The sequence below is a fragment of the Chionomys nivalis genome, chromosome 4, assembly GCF_950005125.1.
Source record: "Chionomys nivalis chromosome 4, mChiNiv1.1, whole genome shotgun sequence".
Lineage (NCBI taxonomy): Eukaryota > Metazoa > Chordata > Mammalia > Rodentia > Cricetidae > Chionomys > Chionomys nivalis.
Window position 1 is genome coordinate 57,982,985 of NC_080089.1, and position 23,750 is coordinate 58,006,734.

The 23,750-nt window shown below is 40.9% G+C and overlaps 1 protein-coding gene across 12 annotated transcripts in view; it reads right to left on the reverse strand.

Annotated features, from left to right (window-relative positions):
* Window positions 1-460: 460 nt before the first annotated feature.
* Window positions 461-23,750, reverse strand: part of Neo1 (neogenin 1) — a 171,677-nt gene continuing 148,387 nt past the window's right edge. For 8 of the 12 annotated variants that reach the window (XM_057766515.1, XM_057766509.1, XM_057766508.1 and 5 more), the window contains 7 exons: window positions 19,827-19,974; window positions 13,664-13,902; window positions 12,906-12,998; window positions 8,553-8,711; window positions 4,656-4,919; window positions 1,994-2,130; window positions 461-1,240 (listed from right to left, as the gene is read on the reverse strand). In XM_057766515.1, coding sequence (XP_057622498.1) covers window positions 1,157-1,240; window positions 1,994-2,130; window positions 4,656-4,919; window positions 8,553-8,711; window positions 12,906-12,998; window positions 13,664-13,902; window positions 19,827-19,974 — 1,124 coding nt within the window. In that variant the 3' untranslated portion in view covers window positions 461-1,156. The remainder of the gene's footprint in view (window positions 1,241-1,993; window positions 2,131-4,655; window positions 4,920-8,552; window positions 8,712-12,905; window positions 12,999-13,663; window positions 13,903-19,826; window positions 19,975-23,750) is intronic. The other 4 variants (XM_057766512.1, XM_057766513.1, XM_057766511.1 and 1 more) reach the window with 1 other exon arrangement.

Genomic DNA, 23,750 nt, shown 5'->3' on the forward strand with positions numbered 1-23,750 from the left:
AACCAATGACAGCAGCACAAAGGGGTTTCCACCCTGTGCTTTCTGATTTCTCAGAGCAGTCAGGCTCTGGTTCTACTTGGCATCACTCAAGTAACTAAAAACATCACTGGGGTCCTCAGTGTGGACATTCCAAAAGGACATGACCAAGACACCAGGGCAGCTAAATCATCAAAACCACCCACCGTACAAGAATTTATAACCAGATCCAAATAAAACTCCAGTTGCTATGTAGTGAAAAAAAGATGGACATGCCAGGAAAGGACACTAAAGATGCTGCTTCCATTCTCTGCAGGCTTCTGAACAATGTACAACGACAGAAACATTCATAGGACCTAAGCAGCCCCTCCATTTCCTAGTCCCAATCCCCAACCCCACCCCAATACTGAATCTGCACAGAAAACAACAAACAAGTCTTTTCAATGTTACATTTCTTTCAAATAGATCTGTAATCTCACAGTGATGAGAGGAGAAAGTCAGGCCTTTAATAATTACAATAAAAAAATAATAAAAAAGCTTACAAACAGCAATGCAACGTCCCCCAACCCCAAAGTGATGGATTAACAGCTGGCAGAGGATGCAATGTCTCAGAATTAAAAAAATAAAAACAAAACCCCAAACAAGCCAACCCCTGTCAATGGTGTCAAACAACCCCACTGTCAATGACTTTCCATAAGTAACTGGAACCAGCAATCAAGCGTCAACTGCTTGCAGAGAACATCACAGACTTCCTTGGCTTTTGATAGTGTTTTCTTTAAGATAAAATAAAATAGGACACAAAATTGTACATATAAATGCCAATGTCTACACTCCATAAACGTGATGCAGCTGCAGCACGAAGACACAGCCACTGACCACAAAGTGAAAGGCAGGTTGCACTTCTTGCCTCTTCCCTGGACACAAAATTTTGGCCCATGGTGCCCAGTCCTGCAGACTATCAGCAGGCAAAGGGAAGCTGCCTCAACAAAAGCGTCATCCAGGCTGACCAGGAGAAGGCAGGTGGCTGTGCCTGGAGCCAGCCCCATGTGGAGGCACTGGCTGGTCTGCTGGCTCCTGCTCTCAAGTGCTGTCCTCTCGTACTCTGTACAATTCCTTGTTTTCAAGGTTAAGTTCCAAGACTTCTAGACTCAGGCTTGGAGTCATGTCCAGGTGAAGGTCATCAAGCTGTTGTGATGGCATTTAGGTCCTTCATTAGTCCTTCCAGGTGGGCCATCTCTTTGGTCAGCTCATCTGGTTCATAGCTCTACAGAAGGGAGAACACCATTACTGGGAATTACCCGAAGAGCTGTCCAGAAAGGAAAGCCCAGAGTACCAAGTGGACTGGCCAAAGCTGCCCTGGGAAGCTGGCCTACTGAAACCAAGGATAGCTCAACAAAGTCAGAAGCAGCAGGATATACTCAAGGCCATTAAGAAAGATAGCATTTCTTGACAATTCACAATGCCTTTCTCCCTACATAAACACACCCCTCAGCCCACAATGAACTCACAAAGCAGAGGCCCTATTGCTTTTCTCTTCTAGATTTCTACCAGACCAATATAGTCTGTGTGCCCTGGCATCTCTGGGCTTACGCTTTCTCTTTCGAGAACCCCATATTTAGAAATGCAGATGTGTTTCTGGGGTTTGAAAACAGTCTTAGGTACTTCCTTTTCCAGTATCCTCCTCAGTAAAGGCACAGAGTGGAGCTCAGGGGTGAAGGAACATGTGTGGTTCACAATGAGAAGGGACCAAGTAGAGGGGACAGAACTGAGAGATGTGCATGACTACCTGTGATGGGACGATAAGACCTATCCGAGTAGGTATGGAATCAAACCAAACCCACAGCAAATTCCCACAGAATGTGGGGATGCCCCAAGGATACCTGCCCAATGGGTGATTAAATGGCTTTACAACTATGGGTGGCAAAGACCTGAGCCCACAAAACAGTACAGTCAGTCAAAAGCATGCAAGCAGTCCCCTTGGGTCATCCTGGCTAAGCTGAGGGCCCCATGAACTTACACTCTCGGAGTCTTCCAGCATCCTGGTGGTCTCCTGTACTTCCGGGGCACTGGGAACAACCACTGGCATAGGAGGCCGGCTCCTTCCTAAAGTCCCGATGGAGGCTGTTTTGACTGAGTGAATGTGGTGGTTCAGAGCTGAGGGGTAAAGGGCATTATCAGCTTGTGGCTAAGGTTGCACCCCAGACCTCAGAAGTCCACTAGAGGTCTGAATGTGGTCAATGTGAAGGAAGCACACAGGGATCCTGCTCTGAAAAGTTATTGGAGCAAGATGGAAGGAGCGTTCTAGGGTCTCCAAGATAGAAAACTAATATCCTCACCCAATGGTTCTCAAAGGTTACAGAATGCCTGGGAGTCAAAGCCATTCATTATGCCACTTAAAGTAACATTTGCCTTTTTCCTGTTTTGCATTTTTTTATTTTTTTAGGGTGCACAGCAACATGGGTTAAACTGTTAAGAGCCTTAGAAATGAAGGCAGCAGCCATAAACTGAACTCATCCAGGGGCATGTTCTTATATTTAAAAAGCCAGCTTATTATTCTTAATGAAGCAGTAAAAATTTGTTTTATTAAATCTTAACTCTCAACTACATGACTTTTAAATGCTGTGTGTAACCAAATGTAAATGTTCCTGCTGTATACCACAAATGGCACCGTCTTCAAGAAGGGCACCATGACAGATCGACTGCCAGCTGAAATTCTAGCATGTAATAACAAAACTTTTCATTTAAAGATGACTGGCAAACGGGCCATTCAGATATTTTCTAGAAATGGAAATAAGTGAGCTATAAACGTAAGGAAAATGATGAATACCGCCATAGTTAAAAATCAAAGTTTTCAGTGTAACATTTTGAAAAACTTGTCACCTGACTGTGAAAACTTATATGCAAGGAATATATGAATATTTGGAGGGTTTTCTTCCAAATGTCCAATGTGTTGTTTCAGTATTATACATCTGAAGTGCAAGCCAGATCAAAACCACGTAGTGGAATGGAGTGTGGAGTCCAAGGTTGATACAGGTTGCACAGTCTAAACCAACCTTTAAGGAACTACAGTTTATCACATTTTTATCATATCAGAAAATACCCAGACTGGATTTAGTGGCAAGTGTCTGAAATCCTGACACTGAGACAAGAGGTCTGAGAATTCTAGACCAGTCTGGGAAAAACAGAAGTCCCTCTTTCCAAGAAAGAATGCCTGTAAGTATCTGAAAGGTGGCAGAAGTATGCTGCTGCTTGCTGACTACTGTCTATGAGGGCAGATCTGTTGTGCGATTTCAACCCCTTCAGCCAGTGGCTTCTGGGGGTTACAAGTCATAAAGTATCTCTTGTCTGCATACACAACTGATTAAAGCTGAGGGGAGGGCTCTCTCACTCTACACTTGCTTGCTCGCTTGCTCAGGTGGTGGGGCCAGAGGAAGGAGCAGTTGGATCAGCAGCTGGATCGTGGCAGCATCTGTTCTGTATCAGTGAGTGTTTACTTAAATCCTTGGGACCCTTTTAACACGTAACACGGATTTTTAACAAACAAAACAATGGATTACAGCAGACTGAATGTAGGAGCTGATATGAGAATCCAGTAATGATGTGGGAAGGTTATTTGTCAATCTGTTGTTTCACTGGTTAATCAATAAAGAAAACTGCTTGGTCTGATAGGTCAGAAAATTAGGTAAGTGAAGTAGACAGAACAGAATGCTGGGAAGAAGGGAAGTGAGCCAGACGCCATGCCTCTCTTCTCTGGGTCAGACGCGATGAAGATCCATCCCAAGATGGACATACACTAGAATCTTCCTGGTAAGACACCACCTCGTGGTGCTACACAGATTATTAGATATGGGTTAAGCAAGATATGAGAGTTAGCCAAGAAGAGGCTAGATATAATGGACCAGGCAGTGTTTAAATGAATACAGTTTGTGTGTTGTTATTTCGGGGCATAAGCTAGCCAGGCGGCCAGGAGCCGGGTGGCAGGAACGCAACCCACAGCTCCTTCTACACAGTTGCCTTCCATCAAATCAGTACTAACAATGTTAGAGAAACTCTAAGACAATGACATCGGTTCCCCCAAAATGTGCTATTTATCTTTTAAATGAATTAATTAAATACTGAAAAATGTTTTAGTTCCTGGTGCTAAATACTGACACGCTCCATATGCAGAAAAGGTTATTTTGTGTTCTCTGTAGCTTTTGAGATGAAGAGGTTTGAGACTAAAAAATTTGAGAACCACAGACTTACTTGTTATTACAGACCACAATAAGCAATGGCCAGTCCATGGCTGAACTATGAAGTACGGCAATGAGCGCTCCCTATCTTGAGACTCCTGGTTTTCAGCCCTGACCTCCAGGCCCTTCTTTAGCCCTGTAGCATCTTTTAGAGTAAGGTAATTTCAGGGGCCTATACAGACCAGCTCTGTTGCTCAAACCTGTGTCACTGGATTTTTAACACTAAGGAGTCTACATGGAAAACAGTTAAAAATTCAGCTCCTCTCACCAAAACCTTATGCTCATACATATTCCCAAAAGGGAGGCGATGACATACAGCTTCTCTAAGTTGCTAGGAAAACCTGGAGGGTATTTGATTTTCTTTTCTTTAAAATGGGGGTGTGGGAAGAGACTTCTACCCTAAACCCGAGCCAAAGGGTCTCCATCAGTGCTGCTCTCCTCACTCACCTTGCTGGGACAGTAATGGTGTGCTTGGCAATGCAGGATCATAGATAGGAGGTCCTGGGGGTGGGATTGCTGGCACAGCAAAGCTTTTTAATGGATGGGAAGGGCGAACGTGGGCTGTGGGAAGGCTCTGGCCTGAGTCTTCCTCTTGGGAGCTGGCCAAGTAAGAGGAGCTGGTAGCACCTTCAGGATCCTGGTGATCAGTGCAACATGTTTGAGATGAGGAGGCTGGCATGGTGTCCGTGCTGGGGGTATTTCGAACAGATTCTATAGCAAGAAAGCATAAACATTAGTATTTCTTTACTATTAAATACACATTTTTGGCACTTCCAAGGGATTCCCTAAACCTGTTCAATAAGCACTTGAAGAAATCAGTGCTAGTTCAAAGACACATGGATCAGGACTACTGCCAAGGCTAAGAATGGATGGCCTAATCTAAGAATTCTAAAACAATCTTGTTTCAACCAGCTGTTTCAATTTTTTCACTTAGATACTTAGGTAGTTCTAAGTTTGTAGATGTAAAGGACTTATTATGGAGTTAATATGAAGGCTCCTAAGACTAGTGTAGAGAAAATTTCAAATTTCATTCACCAACTGACAGTCTTAGAAACTAAACTAGCCTTTCATAGACAACCATGTCTAGTAATAAAGGCTGGATCATACCTGGTAGGAATTAACTTTGCCAACAAGGGTTTGGTGGTATCTGCAGATGAGGCCAGTGCTCAGACACTGCACAGTCATCATCATCACCAATGTGAATGGTTTTGGCACACAACAATAAAGCTTCACAGTAGCCTAGAGGTCTACATACAGCTGGAGATTATTTCAAATGAATGATATGTTTATCCAAAGGGAAAAGGAAGGGTCAGCCTGGAGAACGGAAGACTCAGGAAGAACAAGGCAATAACCTCAGAGGTACAAAGAGGGAGAAGTGTCCTGAGAGCAGCACAGTGGGGCAGGAAGAGCACCAGCTCTGGAGTCAGCCAGTCCTATACTCTACTCTGGGAATACTAGATGATCATTCATTCACATATGGCAAAGTCACTGAATTGCTGAGTCTTAGTTTCATCTATAAAACATGGAGACAAACACATAATTCATTGAGTATTAAATGAGATGTATAAAAAGATCTGAAACATAGGGCCTTAACAGAGAGGATATTTCTGTAGATACTGAGCATTTATTCTATGCTAAGCACTTTATATTTATTCCTCAGAGTAACTTGGGAGGTACTGGGAGGGTAAGTAAGCAGGTTACCCATATTAAGGCCCAATAGAGTAGAGCTTGAGTCCCTGTTCTAACTCCCAGGTTCAGGTTCTGAATCCCTACCTATTTCTTGTCTTTCTATACCTAAAGTCACTTGTCTCTCTCTGCAAAGTAGAAACAGCAATGCCAGGGACTGAGGAAGATTTTCATATAAAGTGAACAGGGCAGAACCACCATCACATCCAGAAAAGAGGCAAGGAGACCAGTCTGGGAACAGGCTGCAACAGATAGTCTGAAGTTTTTTGTTTTTTTTTTTTTTTCCCTCTGATTTTTATGAGTTCTCAGTCTTAAAAACAACACAGAAGCCATCTGCAGCAATCTAACATACTCCCTTGCCTTTGTGAAAAAGCAGTCTGTTCCCTTAGGCTCTCAGGAGACAGGACAGACCACCTCTTTAACGTAGATGAAGATGGACACTCATGTGCTGTCTCCCACTGCTACTCCAAGTGGGCTAGAACAATCTTGCCAGGTTTAGACACTTCTCATCCTCTAAAGGCTATGCTAAGGAGGCCACTTCTCAGCTTGTTCAAGTCAGCTATCACTGTGGCTGTGCCTGTGATCCAGGCACAGGTAGAAGCTGGTTATGAAGGAAAATAAGAGGCTGTGAGAGAGAAATGGGTCTAAGTTCTGACCGTATCACGAGGTAACAGAAAATATGATAGGTCAGCTCTGTGTACAGAGGCCTAACTGCCTCAATTATCTTTAACAAAGAGATGGCAGGAAAATAAGAAAGGAAAGCTCAGTTGTTTGCATAAGTCACAGCCTAGCTGCTGCCAAAGACTGGGGTTGCCATGTATCCTCCAGAGCAGGGCACTAGCACACTGCATTCTCAGGAGGATGCTCTCTCACACAGTATCATTTGTACCTACTAAGACACTAAGTTCTAACTAAAATACAAGGCTCTGTAAAACTTCTGCTTTGGTGAAGAGTCCTTACTTTCCAGAGTTGTTTAAAAACACACAAAGTTCACAATGGTCAAAGAGAAAGTGCTCTCCCCATGGTAAGTAGTAGCAAATGTCCCCAGAGCAGGAACTACTTGGCCGGGCTCCAGTTCTGTACAAGTTTCAAACCCAAGGCTATGAAAATAGCAGTCTAAGCTCTACTGACATAAAGTCTTGGGGAAATACAAAGCAGGAGAACTTGAATCACTTCTAGAAACTGGTCTATTTTTTATTTTTCTCTCTATTTTCCCAGAGCACTTTCTGTCCCAGCACATATAGAAGAGAACTTTACCAACAAGAGTAGAATACTTGGATGAGATTGGTGAGAACTTCCAGTCTTCTAACTCCCAAGCCACTTCCAGTCCAGGACAAAGAAGAAGAGGGATCATCAGGCCAGGAGAGCTAGCCATACACTCATGTAGTTCCTTATATGAGGATTGTGTGGGCCAGATTCCTTAGCCTTCAAAACAGCAAGTGTGACTGGGCACACAAAACTGTCTTCCTCAGAGCAGGGTTGGATTGAAAAGTTGATTCTGGCACTTACTGTTCTATGACATTGTGTCTGCAAGACAGACTTTGGTTCCCATGCAGCTGGCTGGAATAACTATATATTCCTAGTGTAGATCTGAAACCTACATTTGGAAGGAGATACTAGGCAGGCCAAATTCAGGCATGGGTTCATGCAGCACCATCCAAACCAGAAATAACACTGGCAGAGTGCAGCACCGAGAGCCACTAGACAGTCCTGCAGACAGCCCCGAAAGCTCTGACCTTCATTGGTATTCTGGGTGTATTAATGACTGATCAAAATTTGAGGTCAGAGAGATTGTAAGCAGTGGTGACTCAAACTTCTAAATATTAAGTTTTGAGGCTCTTTAAAAAATGGAGCTCACTAGAATTTTCCTCATTTCTTAGAACTTCCAACATTTTTTTTTACCAGTAATAATGGTTAATAGGCAAATTTCAAATTATGAAATTGTAGTTGGTACATGTAAGATGTTACTAGGATTTGCAGCTTAACACTAGAAGATCAAAACAGTCCATTCTTTTTGCTATTTCCTCCTCATTTTCATTCTTTCTTCCCTAAAACTGTCTGATGAAGCTCTGTCTTAAGATTTCCATTGTTTGTCTGGCAAAGCATTTAAGACACACAGAAGACTGTTATTCCAGTTTCCTATATTTTGAAGCTGTGCCCCCCTCCCCCAACTTTCAGTCTATTGGCAACCTAAGGTGGCCCTGCTCTCTCCTGGATGCTTCCTTATTCTGGTCAATAGGGCAATAACCTGCACCTAATGACTGTCCTACAGATACCCCTAACATTAGAGTGACTGAGACAAAGGCAACCACTGGTTTCTAAAAGCCACTCTGAATACACTTCCCTTTCAAATGGTAGAATTAAAAAAATTGAAGTTGCAAAAAGGGACAATGGTGCAAGACTTGTTGGAAGAAGAGAAGCTTACTCAATTCAAGTTACTGCTGCTTTTTACTAAGATAACACCTTGCACTGAGTAAGTACTTCAACTTAGGGAGAAAAATACAGTAGATCTTACAGAAAACAAACTTGAATCCATCACAGAAATGTAATGATAAACAAGTAACAGTGACAATTTCTATATATGGCAGGTCCTTCCCCATTTCCACTTGCCAACTCTTGGAATGCTTTCAACATCTGGGCTTGATCCTCATCTCTCACCTGTGGAATTGGCCCTGTCTGAAAGGGACATGGATGTGCCAATGGGCCATGGGCTGCTTGGGTGGTGGAGATGGCTGCGGGCTGGAGAAGCGAGGCTGCTGGAGTGGAAATGGTGGTGAGGGTTATCGAGGGAATGGATGGGATGGGCACTAACCACAGCTGTGAATGAACACAAGACAGAGAGATGCTTAACATGCTTGCACAGACACATACAAAAGTCACCCTTCCCACCTCCCTCTTAACCAAATCTTTACTTTGGCTTTTTGGTGGTAGGTGGCTAGACAATCAGCCATCAATTTTATATTTAACTAAACAAATGAACAAATTTCTAGGTATATTCTATATTTGTACAGAATAAGAAAGTCTGAGGGATATATTCTGTTAACAGGAGTAATTTTTCAGGAACAGGGTGTTAGGATTAAGGAAGTATTTTTTCTTTGCCTTATCTGCATTTCTGAATTCTTCTATTATAAACATGAATCACACAACTATTACAATATCTATCTGAATGTCGTAAAATGTAAGACCATAAGTAAATATTTCTATTATTTTTTCTGTCCTGCTAAAATGACAATTAATTAATTAAAATGACATTCACTCTTGATTAATGGGTATTAATAAGTAGCTGTTTAATCAACTTTAATATATTAAAAGGAATGTAAATAAAAATTTTAACCATCATACCTCAATCTAGTAATGAAAGTATGAATTATAATAGCACAGCACCACTTTTTACTATGTCCAGCCTGGGGCTCAGTCTACCCATTAGCATTTTAAGGCATAAATGGATGTTCCTAGTTTCCTTTCCCTTTCTCTGACTAAAAATTCAATTTAAGTAAAGAAGAAAGTTCTGAATAGGTTCCATATGGAAATTCCTATGAAGCCTCTTTAATAAAGCTTCCTGTTTAACTTGAGATTTAAACAGTAAAAAGCAATACACCTAGAGTCAGAAAATACATTTTTCTTAGGTATGCTTTAGAGCAGCTGAAGAACAATGTTTATGATCAAGGTAACTAGCTGCACATTGCCCAAACAGGCAAACATGCAGGTACGGTAGACAAGGAACATAGGGATTCCCGTCTCCTTTTCTAAACAAGGTTTTCATAAATTTTAATAATCAAACTGCATTAGCACTTTGGAACCTATTAAAATATCTTCTGTTTTGTGGGATCTCCACAGATCTTTGTGGGGCTATCAACATCACCTTAGAAAGAGAAACCCCAGACCATGGAATAGATGCATTTCTTCTCCAGAGGCTCTAGCAGGTCCATGGGAATAAATTACAACCATTAAAGTTAGCTGAGAAGGGTGATCATTATTCTCAGATCAAGATCTCCCCCGGGGCAAGAGAAGTAGTTTGCAAAGTGAGATGCTTAAGAATCAGTATTTTCCACAATTCAGGCTAGGGGGAAGGAGTAAAATAGAGCTTGACCTAGGATGTGCAATCTGAGAGCATTCTAGGGACAGATGGTGAAATAAAACCAGAACGGACTTTGTTTTAAATGATATTTCAAGTGTTTCCAAATACATAAATAAAAAGTGAATGTGTTGGTATAGAATGAAGTTAGTTGAACCGGAACTTGATGGGTCTGCATAGGGTTTGGATCTGACCTCATCCCTATGCCAGCAAGCCCATCTAGCTCTGCTCAGCTTCTCAGACCAAGGTATGTGGATGCACCAGGGGCACAGCTGCTAGGTGGGTTTCAAAAATAATCTCTCAAAGCTCCAAGTGGACCCCAGCACCTTGTTTTAGATTCTTTTTTTTTTTTTTCCTTTCTTTTTTCTCTTGTTGTCTTTTGAGATAGGGTTTCTTTATGTAGCAGCCCTGGCTGTTCTGGAACTCACTCTGTAGACCAAGCTGGCCTTGAACTCACAGAGATCCTCCTGCCTCTGCTGCCCGAGTGCTGGGATAAAGCTGTGTGTTACCACCTCCCGCCAGGGTTTCAGATTCTTTTTTGTTTGTTTTTTTTTTTTTTTTTTTTTTTGGTTTTTCGAGACAGGGTTTCTCTGTGGTTTTGGAGCCTGTCCTGGAACTAGCTCTTGTAGACCAGGCTGGTCTCGAACTCACAGAGATCCGCCTGTCTCTGCCTCCCGAGTGCTGGGATTAAAGGCGTGCGCCACTACCGCCCGGCTGGTTTCAGATTCTTGAATGAAAGATTCTAACAACTACCCAACTATTTGGGCACAAATTACATAATACTGTGTATTCATGCGTATTTCTTCCTCACAAACCAAAACCAACCAACTAAAACAAAAGAGAGAAAATGATTGCAATCAGAATTGTATCTTTTTTCTTTAACATATTAAATAAATAGTTTGATTTTTTAAGTTTTAGAAATAAGCCAGTTCAGGTAGAAACTGAGCCCTTAGAACATTCAAATTACCATCTTCTTATAAGTAAAAAACAAAAACAAGGGAAGTAGATTAATTTATTCTTTTTTTGTGTTTTTTAAACTTGAGGTATCTATATAGGAAACCTATTAAAACACATAAAATACGTTTTTCCCCTGTATGATTCCAAGTGTAAGTCATTCTTCCTGCTATGGACATTAAGCTTAAGTTACTTGTAAAAACTGCTTATTTTGAAACAGCCTTATTCTTTCAGAGCTGATCTCCCTTTACAATCTAGTGTCTTCTCTGGTTGTGCACTGTGAGGGTGTGTGAGTGAAGGAAGACAAACGTGCACGCTCGGAGTTTCCATCAGAAGTGTGGATGAGACCTTTTCCAAGTAGAGGATTCAATGGCACCGGTGCCTGTGTAGGACATTCAGAGCTGGTTAACCTCATTATTTGAGTGATGTGGCGATATAGTCTCTTAACTGCAAGACCCACATTGCCAGCTAATCTGAAAGGCCTTTTTACACTGAAACAGAAGCACGGGAAAGGAGAAAGTAGACTGAAAATGATGACTCATCTTTGTCTTTCCCTGATCTGGAGACAGGATCTGACTGTGACCTTGAACTCCATTCTGACTCAGTCTCCTGAGTACTGGAGTTACAGGTATTTATCACCATGCTTGGCACTTTTTGATTTTTAAAAAGATTAATTTTATTACTTTAAGCTATGTGTGTGTCTGTGCACATGAGTGCGATGTTCACAGAGGCCAGTGGTGAAAGATCCCTCTGCCGTTGGAATTAGAGTTGGTTGTGAGCCGCCTGATAGGAGTGCTGTGAACTGAACTTGGTCCTCTGCTCTAACCACTAAGCCGTCTCTTCAGCACATTCCTCTCTTTTGATTCTCAATACTAACATTTAACTTATTTTTAATTTCAATTATTATGAAAGGACTTCTAGTAACATAACTGCATGACAAAATGAAGTATGGGTTAACAGAGCAAAAATGTTTTAAAAACTCCATGCTGCATTTTTTTTTTTTTTTTTTGGTTTTTTTTTTGGTTTTTCGAGACAGGGTTTCTCTGTGGTTTTGAAGCCTGTCCTGGAACTAGCTCTTGTAGACCAGGCTGGTCTCGAACTCCCAGAGATCTGCCTGCCTCTGCCTCCCAAGTGCTGGGATTAAAGGCATGTGCCACCACACCCGGCTCCATGCTGCATTTTTGAAACAACTTTATAAAGTCTACTAAATAAAAAAGTTAAAACCCCACAGAGCTATCAGTACTGATCACATGCATGACTTTTGGCAAAGCCCAGTTGCAGTATCAGGAGATGCTTTCCTGTCTCTCCTGGGAGAGTACAGAATTTATTTTTTTAAAAATGATCATGTGTGTGTGTAGGCATACATGTGCTATAGAATGTATGTGCTATTATGCAGGTGGAGAGGTCAGAGAACAGTTCTTGAGAGTTGGTTTTTCTCTTGCTACCACACGGGAAGCTGAGAACCAACTCAAGTTCTTAGACCTGCACGTAAGCATTGCTCTTCTCTGAGCCATCCTGCTAGCTGGGAAATTAGCTTTTGAATCTATCTATAACTTAAAAAATGTTACTATCAAGAATATTTAATTTTTATTTTTATGTGTATGGATGTTTTGCCCGTATGTGCACCATGTATATGGCTGGTGTCTGTGAAGGCCAGAATCCCCTGGTCAGGTGTCAGGATCCCCTGGAACTGGAGTTAGAGATAGTTGTGAGCTGCCATGTTGGCACTGGGAATCAAACCTGGATCTTCTGGAAGAGTAGTCAGTGTTCTTAAGCACTGAGCCATCTTTTCTAGCTCAAAAATAACATTTACTATGAAACAGAACAATACTTTGTTATTTCTTCTTCCTGTAAGATGCCACAATATTGTCAGTTGATCTGTATCTTGCAATTAAGAGAAGTTAAAGAGACTACTCATCGCTATTTCCCACCATGACATGGAAGACTGGTAGCAGTGGGGGAAGACAGACGCTTCTACTTACGCTGAGGTGGCTGAGAGTCAAAAGGCATCATCATTTTTGGTCTCATTCCCCTCCTCCCAGCCAGTGTAGACATGCTGTCCTCTGACTCATGCCCTAGACATAAAATATAGAGGTTAGTAGTAAGTGTACGCCCTAGGCCTCTGAGCAGCCTCAACGGTTACACATTTCCAGTGAAGGTTTTGCGATTCACAAACAATGTACCAAGCCAAGGAATTTACATTTGTAGCATTAAGCAAATTCCTGCTGAGATTCAAAAAAGATGATACGATGGTGCACACTGTACTTTAGTGAGATGTGTGTATAAGCATCCTTATCACAGAGGTTTTGAATGCCACAGTGACAGCTGAAGTCCAAAGGAAAGGACACAGCCCAATGCACACACATGAATTAGGTGCTTCAAATACTCAACTAAAGCCTGATAAGAGATTTAAAAATATCTAGAAGGCTGCTCGTAAATGATACATAACCTCTCCCTTTCTCTAACAGCTAGCTATTGTTCATCAAATACTGAAGAAAAATAAAAAAACCCAAGATAAACATTTTTTTTCCCTTCAAGACAGGGATTCTCTGTGTAATAGCCCTGGATGACCTGGACCTCACTCTGTAAACCAGGCTGGCTTTGAACTCACAGAAATCGGCCTGCCTCTGCCTCCCAAGTGCTGGGATTAAAGATGTGTGCCTGCAATATACATTTCTTTAAAATTAACCTCTTACTGGAATTGTCAAATTCAGGTAACCTTAAAAAGTGGAAATGGTACCTCTGTATGAATTCCGCCTTTGATGGATATTGCTATCCATGGAATTGTCGACTGGTGTGATATCTTGAGAGTTTCGAGGGATTGGAGTATCAGTCATGACAGGGTTTGGATCTGGAGACTTGTCAATAGGCTTCAACTCCAGTCTCTCATGATGGATCCATAGATCTGGGGGCTTCACGTCTTTGCAGTTGCCCTTATACTTATGGGAACCATTCACTGATTTGCAGGCAGCTCGTTTCCTAGGCACAGAATTAAGAGTAGTCTTTAAAATGTATTTCTTTTGAACATATTTGTTAAAGCACTATGTGATTAAAACTGATTTTCTGCTAAGTATGGTGTCACTGGCCTATAATCCCAACTAGTTAGGAGGCAGAGGCAGGAATATAAAATAGTCAAGGCTTGCCTGGCCTAGTTCAAGGGCAGTCTATGCAAGTTAGCATGATTTACTCTCAAAATAAAAAGTAAAAGGAGGGACTGGAAATGTAGCTGAGAAGCAGAGTATATGTTTAGCATTGGGAAATCCTAAATGCAATCCCCAATCAAAACAAAAAAATACTTCAACCCAAAATAAAACAACAAACTCTCTAAAGTATCCTGAGAGATACTTTAAACAAAGGCAGAAATGGAAACAAACAGCAGCAGCAGCAACAACAACAAAAATCAGAGACAATTATTTCTGGAAATAGTAAATGTGGTCTTGTTTGTTCATATATTATTTGGATACTATGTCAGAGCATATCTGAATATTGTCCTTTTTTTTAAAATTAAGAGAGTGAGCTAGCATTTAAAAATAGAACCTCTAAAGCAGAAGGTTCCTCTACAAGTTTCCACTAGACAGAGAAAGGACAAGATGTAAAAATACAGTAAGAAGAGGTAAACACTAATGCCCAACAGAGGATGGAGGGAGTCATTTTCTAGGACCCCACCAGGACTATAAATAGGTGGCGTCAAGAATGTGACAGCAGTCCCCACTATGCTGTGGTGCCTTCCTTCGCTCATTCACTCACTTTCCCAGTCACCTTGTTTCTGTCAGATCCTGTGCTACACTTCTGTGTCCTCAGCACTTTTGATCAAGTGAGGAAAATGACACCAAGTATTAATCTTAATAGTTGGAGCTTAGGTAGACAGGGAATGTGCAGAATAAGTGACTTTTATGCCGAGACTTAACGGGGACAGCATGTGTATTCCAGGTGGTGAAATCAGCTTATGCAGAAGCCCTCAAGTGGAGCAGCAGCCTGGCCTACTAGAGGGATTCTGTAAAGTCCTGAGTGATGACAGGGCGAGCCATGAAGAGAATGAGGGAAACAGTGCTCAGGAGGCAGCCAAAGACCAGACCATGAAGAGTTTTTACAGCAGTACTAAGAATATGAACTTCCCTCTATAAGAAAGGAGAAATAATTTAATGGTTTTAAGCAAGAGAGAAAGAAGGTCAATCTTGAGTTAAAACTTTATCCCTACCATGTTGTGAAGAATGAGCTTGTGAGGTGGAGGCAGGAGAGAGTCCATCGTGCTGGCCTGTGGCAGTGGGAATGGAAGAGGCAGATTTGAAAGGCATTTTTAGGAGTCAGAAATGATAGAGTGAGAGGTGAACACAGACTGGGTTCAGATAAAGAAGAAAAAGAAGTAAATGGTGAGGCCAAAGCTTCTGACGCAGGCCACTTACACTGAGAATAGTAGACTAGAAGAAATTTTACTGAAAACACTAGGAATTTTGGTTTGGACATGTGTGTATTAGGTACTTTTTCCATTGCTATCTGGTGTGAAGCAATTTAAGGAAGGGAGGGTTTGCAATTTGAGGAGTACATCCCACCATAGCCAGCAGAGAATTGCTGGTCCTGTAAGTACAAAGGAAGAGACTACCCAAGAGGTGGGGCTGGGCGAGGCATCCTCAAAGCTAACTCTCAGGGCACACTTCCTCCAACAAGGATCCATACCCTTCATAATAGAGCCACTAGCTATGGACCAAGTGTTCAAACACAGGAGCCTATAGAAGTAGGCATATTCACATCCAAGCTACACCCTGAGTTTAGAGAAGAAACGTGAAAGAAGCAACAGGGTGTGTGCGTCTGATACTCAGAAGAAAGAGGCCTGGCTGTAAATAGAAATAGTTTCTGGGAAGCATACAATAGATGAAACCACAGAGGCACATGAGGTCATGTGGAAGGGCTTGGAGAAGAGAGGAGGTCCTGACTCAGGCTCTGAGGAAATGTGTGTAATCCACTGAGAGCAACTGTGCTGAAATGGTTGGGACAGAAAGGACAAATAAAGCTTCAACATGTAGTGAAGAAAAAAAAAAAAAGACTCCAAGCTAGTAGAAACAAATACAATGGACCTGCATACCTGTGCTTCACAGTTTCAGATTCAACCAACTTCAGTTGTAAATATATTGCTTTTAAATTTCACTGAATGTGAACTTTTCCTTGTCACTCTTGAAGCAATAGTATAAAAACAATTTGTACAGCAATTACTTAGCAGTCACATATGATTAAGATGGGGAGAAATAAATCCCTCATGTTGTTTGGTGAATTACAGAGTACACCTTCACGGCTGTTCTGTCACTAGGTGATGTGACCTTACAGGACCACTGTGTCATATGTGGAATCATTATAGGCTGAGCATTCCTAATCTGAAAGCTTGAAAATCACTGGGCACAGTGGCACATACCTGTGATGCCAGCAGTTTGGAGGCTGTGAAGTAAGTGTTTTAGCTTTGAGGCCAGCTTGCTGTAAAACCTTGCCTCAACATACCAAAAAATTACTCAGAAAATTTTAGTTAGATGGTGATATGAAGAGGTAGCTCTCTCATCTCCTACAGTTTGGATGTGGTTCGTCTCCCCCAAAATTATGTGCTGGAAAGCTCTTTAGTGGTAATAAGAGGTAATGGAATCTTTAAGAGAGGAGTCTAGTAGGAGGGAATTAAGTCAATGGGACATCACCTTGGAGGGGACTAAGTAGTTCTCACAGGACTCGAATAGCTCCTAAATAGCAGGCTGTTATGGTGGAATCTGGTATGCATTCCTGGGATCTTCTTTTGTATATAACTTTTTGTTTCTCTGTCATCCTGTGGCCAGGGACCACATGCCAGAACCATGCTATTTAGACCGTTCAGGCCACCAGAATCTTTAAACAAATAAAGCTGTTTACAAAGTGACTACCCTTAGGTATTTTAATGTAGAAACACAAAATACACTAATACATCATCTGACAGCTTCTCTCTTCTTGAAGTAGAATCTTGGGTAATCTGTGGAGTCAGGGAACTAAAGAAAACGTGTTGAAAAACAACAAGGGCCTAAACTTTAAACTCTCTATTGATGTTGACACTGTAAATTGCTATAAAAGCCACTACCTGAACAAGAGATACTTCAAGTATTAAAGAGGAAGAAAAGAACAAGAAAGACTCATTATATTTCAGTGGCTAATAGAACACCCAGAAGCAGCTTAAGGGGAGTTGAGGGGCAGTGCTGCAAAGATTTGATGCAATTATTTTAAACAAAGGGACCCAAATCTGTTGGACTTGCAAATTCAAATACAGAATACAGAACCTATTTTCCTTGTTTCAGTCTGAAGACCCTCTTATTTTTTTTTTTTTTATCTACTTTGAATTTTAACTCCTTCTAAAGCACCATGGAACTCTTTATTGTGAGTGTTTATGTGTGTGTGTCTGCCTTAAAAGACCAGGCTGGTCTCAAACTCTCAGAGATCTGCTGCCTCTCTCTGCCTCCTGAGTATTGGGATTAAGGCGTGCATCACCACTGCTTGGCTTAATTTTGTTTTTTTATATACTATTAAACATCCCAAAAATACTAACATTAAATATAAGAGCAAATTCATATAGATAGATAAGTGAAGCACCAAATGCAGAAACCTGCAGAAACATTCTAAAAAAGCTGTTTTTCAGGCTTTTAAGAAAAACAGTTTTCCATAATCAAAAGCAGACAAGAGGCATAGATAAAGGAGCCATTCTTGTCTTAGAAGAGGTCTGTAGTATAAACTATGGAAAGCTATTTGACAAGAGAGATTTAAAATTTCACATAACCTATTTGACATAAAATAATTCAAATAGCAGTTACAAGGGAGCATATTACCTGTCCTATGTATGGGAAATAAATACATTAGCTGGGTATGGTGGCACATGCCTTTAATCCCAGCACCAGAGGCAGAGACAGGTGGATCTCTGTGAGTTCAAAGCCAGCCTGGGGGCTGGAGAGATGGCTCAGCGGTTAAGAGCATTGCCTGCTCTTCCAAAGGTCCTGAGTTCAATTCCCGGCAACCACATGGTGGCTCACAACCATCTGTAATGATGTCTGGCGCCCTCTTCTGGCCTCCAGGCATACACACAGACAGAATATTGTATACATAATAAACAAATAAATAAATATTAAAAAAAAAAAGCCAGCTTGGTCTATACAGCAGGTTATTGGCCAGTTAAGACTACACAGTGAGAGCCTGTCTCAATTTTTTTTTTAAATTATGAGCTATAATATTTTATATAAGTTCATAGTTTCTTCCACCTTGGCTGACACACAGGCTATGAAAAAGCCTATTGTAGGTCTGCTAGAAACTCTATGTGGTCTGCTTGCTGCGTACATATACAGATGTGCTTTCTGGATTTTGCGGTAAAAAGTAGATTTATTTTTTCTTCATCCCATTAAAGTTTTATTTTTATCAACTCAATGTTTTGCTTTTTGTTTCTTTCATATATATGCAAGCGTGTATAGAGTCCAGAGATTGACACCTGGTGTCTTCCTCTATACTCCACACTGTATTTTTTTAAACAGGGTCTATCACTAACCTCAGCTCTCACAGACAGCAAGGCTAGCCACCCAACAAGCTTGAGGACTCTGTTTGTCACCCCCTTTCACTCCACTCTACTGGAGTCAGAGATGTGTCCTGCCGAGTCTGACTAAAACTCAGGTCACGTTTGCATTTTAAGCACTTTAATCACTGAACCACATTCCCCAGCCCATATTTTTAGTTTTGTAAACACTTTTTTGTTGCTATTATTGTTAAAAAAAAATAAGACACAAGGCTGGAAAGATGGCTCAGAAGTTAAGAGAATAAACTGCTCTTGAAGAGGACTTGAATTTGCTTCCCAGTACTACTGTAAGTTGGCTCACAACCATCTATAATTCCAGTTCCAAAAGTATCTGAGGTCTCTGTGCTATACCTACATATAGATATACATACACATAACTAAAAATAACAATAAAACACCGGGACACAAACATACATATCAGCCCAGGCTGTACACAGAATCAAATCTTTGATGCCACTGTCTTGTACGTCCATTGTCCATATCTTGTCCTATTGGAAGGTCTTTGGAGAAAACAATATGTATGCCACTGTGTGGTCTCCTATGATTGACAGTGCCTTCTTCTAGATGCCCTTCTGAGGACCTGCCCCACTTCCTGATCAGGTCTCTCTACTTAGAAATGTCTATGGTGGGCTGTTTGGTTTATCTCCTTTCTTCAACAGATTTTTTTTTTCCCAACAGAATTTTTAATTCATAAACAGCACACCAAGGATATTCCTGCTTGTAGATGCAAAATTTTTGGCCTGGGATAGGGGAAGATATTTTCAAACTTTTTATTTTTTAAAGACTGATTTTTATTTTTAATTATGTGTACACTTCTGCAGAGACCAAAAGTGGGTGTCAGATTCCTTTAAACTGAAGTTACAGATGGCTGTGAACCACCCAAAGCAGGTGCTGGGAACAGAACTGGAGTCCACTACAAGAGCTGTACATGTTTCTAACTGCTGAGCAAGTTTCCTAAACCCACTCACTTTTCAAACTTTTTCAGGAGCTTGCTGAGGCTCACAAAAGCCTGTTAAACCTTAACTAAATTTCTTGGCAGGTCTTTTTATTCCTCCTCCCATGGTTTCATTTTTTCCTGTCTCTTCAACTTTGTGTTCAGTAGATGGCAGGAATATTTCAGCTCCATTTAAATCTTGTGGGACCTTGCATAATATACATATTCCCTAAGACATTCCCATGATAGGGGCATTGTTGAATTTAAAGTGGCTCTTCATGTACTTTATGGTCTTTAATTCTTTGCATCACTCTAAAAACATAAGCAACATATAAGAAGCAAAAAACAAACAAAAAGTCAAAAAAAGATATACTACAAGTTTATGGGTGTAAGTTACATTTTAGGGATCCTTACTTCTTCTGGTGAGAAGTGGTACGCCGGGTACAAAAGACAGCGATGATCACAACCACCACAATGGTGATGACACCAACAGAGACAATGATGACCAGCAGCATATTGCTGTCTAGAGGAGAGGTGGGGCTCCCATGAGGGCTGTTGCTGCCTGCACAGGGAAAATGGTACACCTGTTAATTTGTTAGGTGATTTAAAGATATACATTCAATCAGGCTATTAAAGCATTCCAAGGTATTTCATGGAAACTTCCTTCATACCAGCTATCAGAGTTCCACATAATGTGCCACTCAAGGAAACTATTTCTAGATTCTAAGTTCCTAGGGATATGGGAGTTTGCTCCCCCCACACCCTCAGGGATTAGCACAGAGGTTTGCTCAAAGAATAGCATTTCGTGGAAACCTTCAAGGGTACTGACATGGTAGAGCTTCCAAAGCTCGAAGGTTCAGATACTTTCTGACAAGTATGTCAGAGATCTTGCCTCTCTGGTGTCTTGTAAGATGTGCAGATTCATTTTTAAAAGCTCCATGCTGAGCTGCAGAGAAGTGTGAGTTCCTGGGTTCTATACCAGAACCTTTGGGTATGGTGACACAAGCTTATAATCTCAGTGCTGGGGAAGCAAGGCAGGTAGAGCTCTGGTAGGCAGAACATTGGAGCACAGGGATTGGTCAGCCGAGCCCACTTTGTGAGTTGCAGCCCAGTGAGAGACCCTGTCTTAAAGTGTGGACAGAACCTGGGCCTCTACATGGACCATGTATATAACACCCACCCACCGCCCAATCACCATTTCTAAATTCTTTGGTTTTTTCTTTTTTCTTTTAAAATCATATAAAATGCATATTCCTATAAAGTAAAAAGTTTTCCTTAACATACAGATGTCTGAAATTACAAAATCAATATTTGAAAACTAATCTTTTTTTCATAAGCATACAGACAATACAATTTCCTTATTCTACTTCAGCAGGAAGCAGGTCTAGACGCATGTATTATTTTGACAATTATTTATTGAGCGGTTACTATGTGCCAGTTATTATTGTAGGTATTCTAGATGCAACAGTGAAGAGCAAAGATGTGAATGCTGGGGGTGGGAGGTTGGCACAAGCAATAAACAGATAAGAAACTCTAGTTCAGCTATGACAAAAGCAGGGGAAGGTGCTACACTGCGGAGTGACTGTGTGGGTGACTTAGACTGAGTAGTCGAAAAGCTTTTCTGAATCTAATGCGGCTCTGCCTCAAGTGTAAGGTCTCTTTCTTTCCACAATGTTGGAGAAGCAAGGCCTGGAGCCTGCACCTGCATATCCCTGTAGACAGCTTCTAGAACACACAATCTGGACTCTAAATTCAACTTGTTTTCATTTGCATAACTGTATTAATAATTTTTTTTTAAAAAGAAGCTTCTCTTAGAAATGGCTTTTGAGCTTATAATTAGACAAGAAGGATCTCATTATACAAAGGCCTGAGGGAAGACACAGAAGGGTAGTGGTTCTTGACCTTTCTAATGCTAATGCTGAGACCCTTTAAGGCAGTTCCTCATGTTGTGGTGATCCCCAACCATAAAATTATGTCGTTACTACTTCATAACTGTAATTTTGCTACTGTCTGAATTGTAATGTAAAATATCTGATATTTAGGATGTCTGATATGTGATCCTGTGGGGATTGTGACCCAGAGGTTGAGAACTGCTGCTCTAGAGGGAGGGAACAGAAACTAGAAGGACCCTCAGGCATATTTATAAATCTGTGTTCCTCCCAACTTCGGTGGGCTAAACCTCTCATTGCAGTGTATAGAAGTCAATGAAGAGATGCATTACTACTCAAAGTGCTACAAATAAGCAACTATGAATGCTCAGCTAGAGATGGAACATCTTTATCAACTCTTGGTCCCTAACCCCAAAGGCTCAGAACATTATGGAAGAGGTGACCCTTGCTTAGCACTAGAATTTCTGTTAGACTGTTTGGTGGCACATGCCTGTAATGTCAACCCTTTGAAGACTGAAGCAGGAAGATTACAGTAAATTGAGTCCAGTTTGGGTCACACAGTGAATTCCGGTCTTACATTTGGTTATAGAATGAGCTCCTGTCTCAAAAACTAATCAACCAACTAACCAGAAACAAAGTAATTAAGAAGTAGGATGTTGTAGAAGGAACTTTTATCAAGAAGGCTGGGGAGACCACTCAGTGGGTAAAGTGCTTTGACCTGAGTCTAAATCCCTGGCACCCACAAATAAACTAGACATGGTGGAATACAATTATAACCTCAGTATTGGTGGGACAGGGACAGGCAGATTCCAGGGCTTGCCAGCCAACCAGTCTAGCTGAAAAAAGGAGCGCTAGGTTCCTAAATCAAAACTTTTCTCGTTGTGTGGGAATCCCTTCCAACAACACTGGATTATCTGACCTTCCAACTTCAATTCTATGATTTTACAGACATTTAAGTACAGTGCTAAATCTGAGGCTGATTTAGAATGGCTTAAGAGCTTATTCTTCTACATTTGGTTCAATCATTTTTATCTTTCATTTCTAAGAAAAACTTAAGCAAATAACTTACACTGTACATACTGACCTTCAACGAGGTAACATTTTTATATTTGGGAAAGACTACAGTACTAGAACCAATAAAATTAACCATACTGCTAACTTAACGCTGCTGTCAACAGAAATACTAAGCTACTGGGCTAGATTCTTGCAAGATGGGACAACCTGGTAAACCAAAAGCTAGGGAATTTGGGACATAGAGAACATCACAGGTGAAAGTATTTCTTTTCTGCATTCAACACAAATAAGTTTTCATTTACTTGGATTTAACTTCTAATGTTATGAGTCAGACAAAAGTTTCTAAGAGTAAGAAGGGGCCATCAAAGGGGCTGTCAACACTCTTGCCTGAGATCATTGTTACATGTATTTCTATATGTCTGTCCTGGATTACTGGAACAGTTTCCTTTTCCCCCTGATTTCATCTTCTTAGTTCTCAATCAATTCTTCATGGTTCTCAGACTAATAATAGCAGATACTGATAAATGGTAGTCTTAGTTTATCAGTACCGTTAGACACTCTACATATGTGATTTGTAGGAAAAAGTCCAGATTTCTTACCATTGCTATCTGGGCTGTTGTCAGGCTAGTTCTAACCTACGTGCACACCCCACTCTACTCCAGGCAGCAGGGCCCTAAGGAAAGCAGGTTAGGCTGCTATGCCTTTGCATGTGCTGTTGGTGCATCCCAGAACGTCTGATGCCCATCTTGACATTTAGCAGGTTTTTTCCTCTAAAGATTATTTTTAGTTATGTGTTTGTATCTGAGTGTCTGTGTACATGTGTGTGAATGCCTGTAGAGGCCAGAGGAGGGCACTGGATCTCCTGAAATTGGAGATATAGGTGACTGTTAACCATACAACCTGGATGATGGGAACTAAATTCCAATCTACTATATAAACAAGAAGTGCTCTTAATTACTGAGCCATCTCTTTAGCTCTGAATCTTTTATGTACCTTTTAGGATATGGAATAGATAGTATCTCTTTTATAAAGCCTTCCTAATTTTCTATCAATTGCCTTTTTACTTTCTTCCTCCTCTGGTCTGCCATAGAGTCTGAACCTTCAAAATACAAAGTACAAGTGGATATCTAAATGAAAGAAAAGACAGAGGAAAGTTACTTCCTTACAGTCTTGACACTTATACTGTCTAAAGTCAATGTGCAACAAATGCATAAAGAAAAAAAATTCTAAACAATGGTAGTATAAAACTTTTAGAAGCATTCAAGTGTGTCTGGTTCTTCTAAATGTCAGCTGATTTCCCCAAAGCATGGGCATTAGACAGACAGCTGAAGTGTACAAAGTTATTCACTGTACTCCCATGTTTATGACGAAGAGATGATGAGACAGTGAAAACCAATTCTAGTGACTACTGTTTGGACATTTTACCACCTGGATA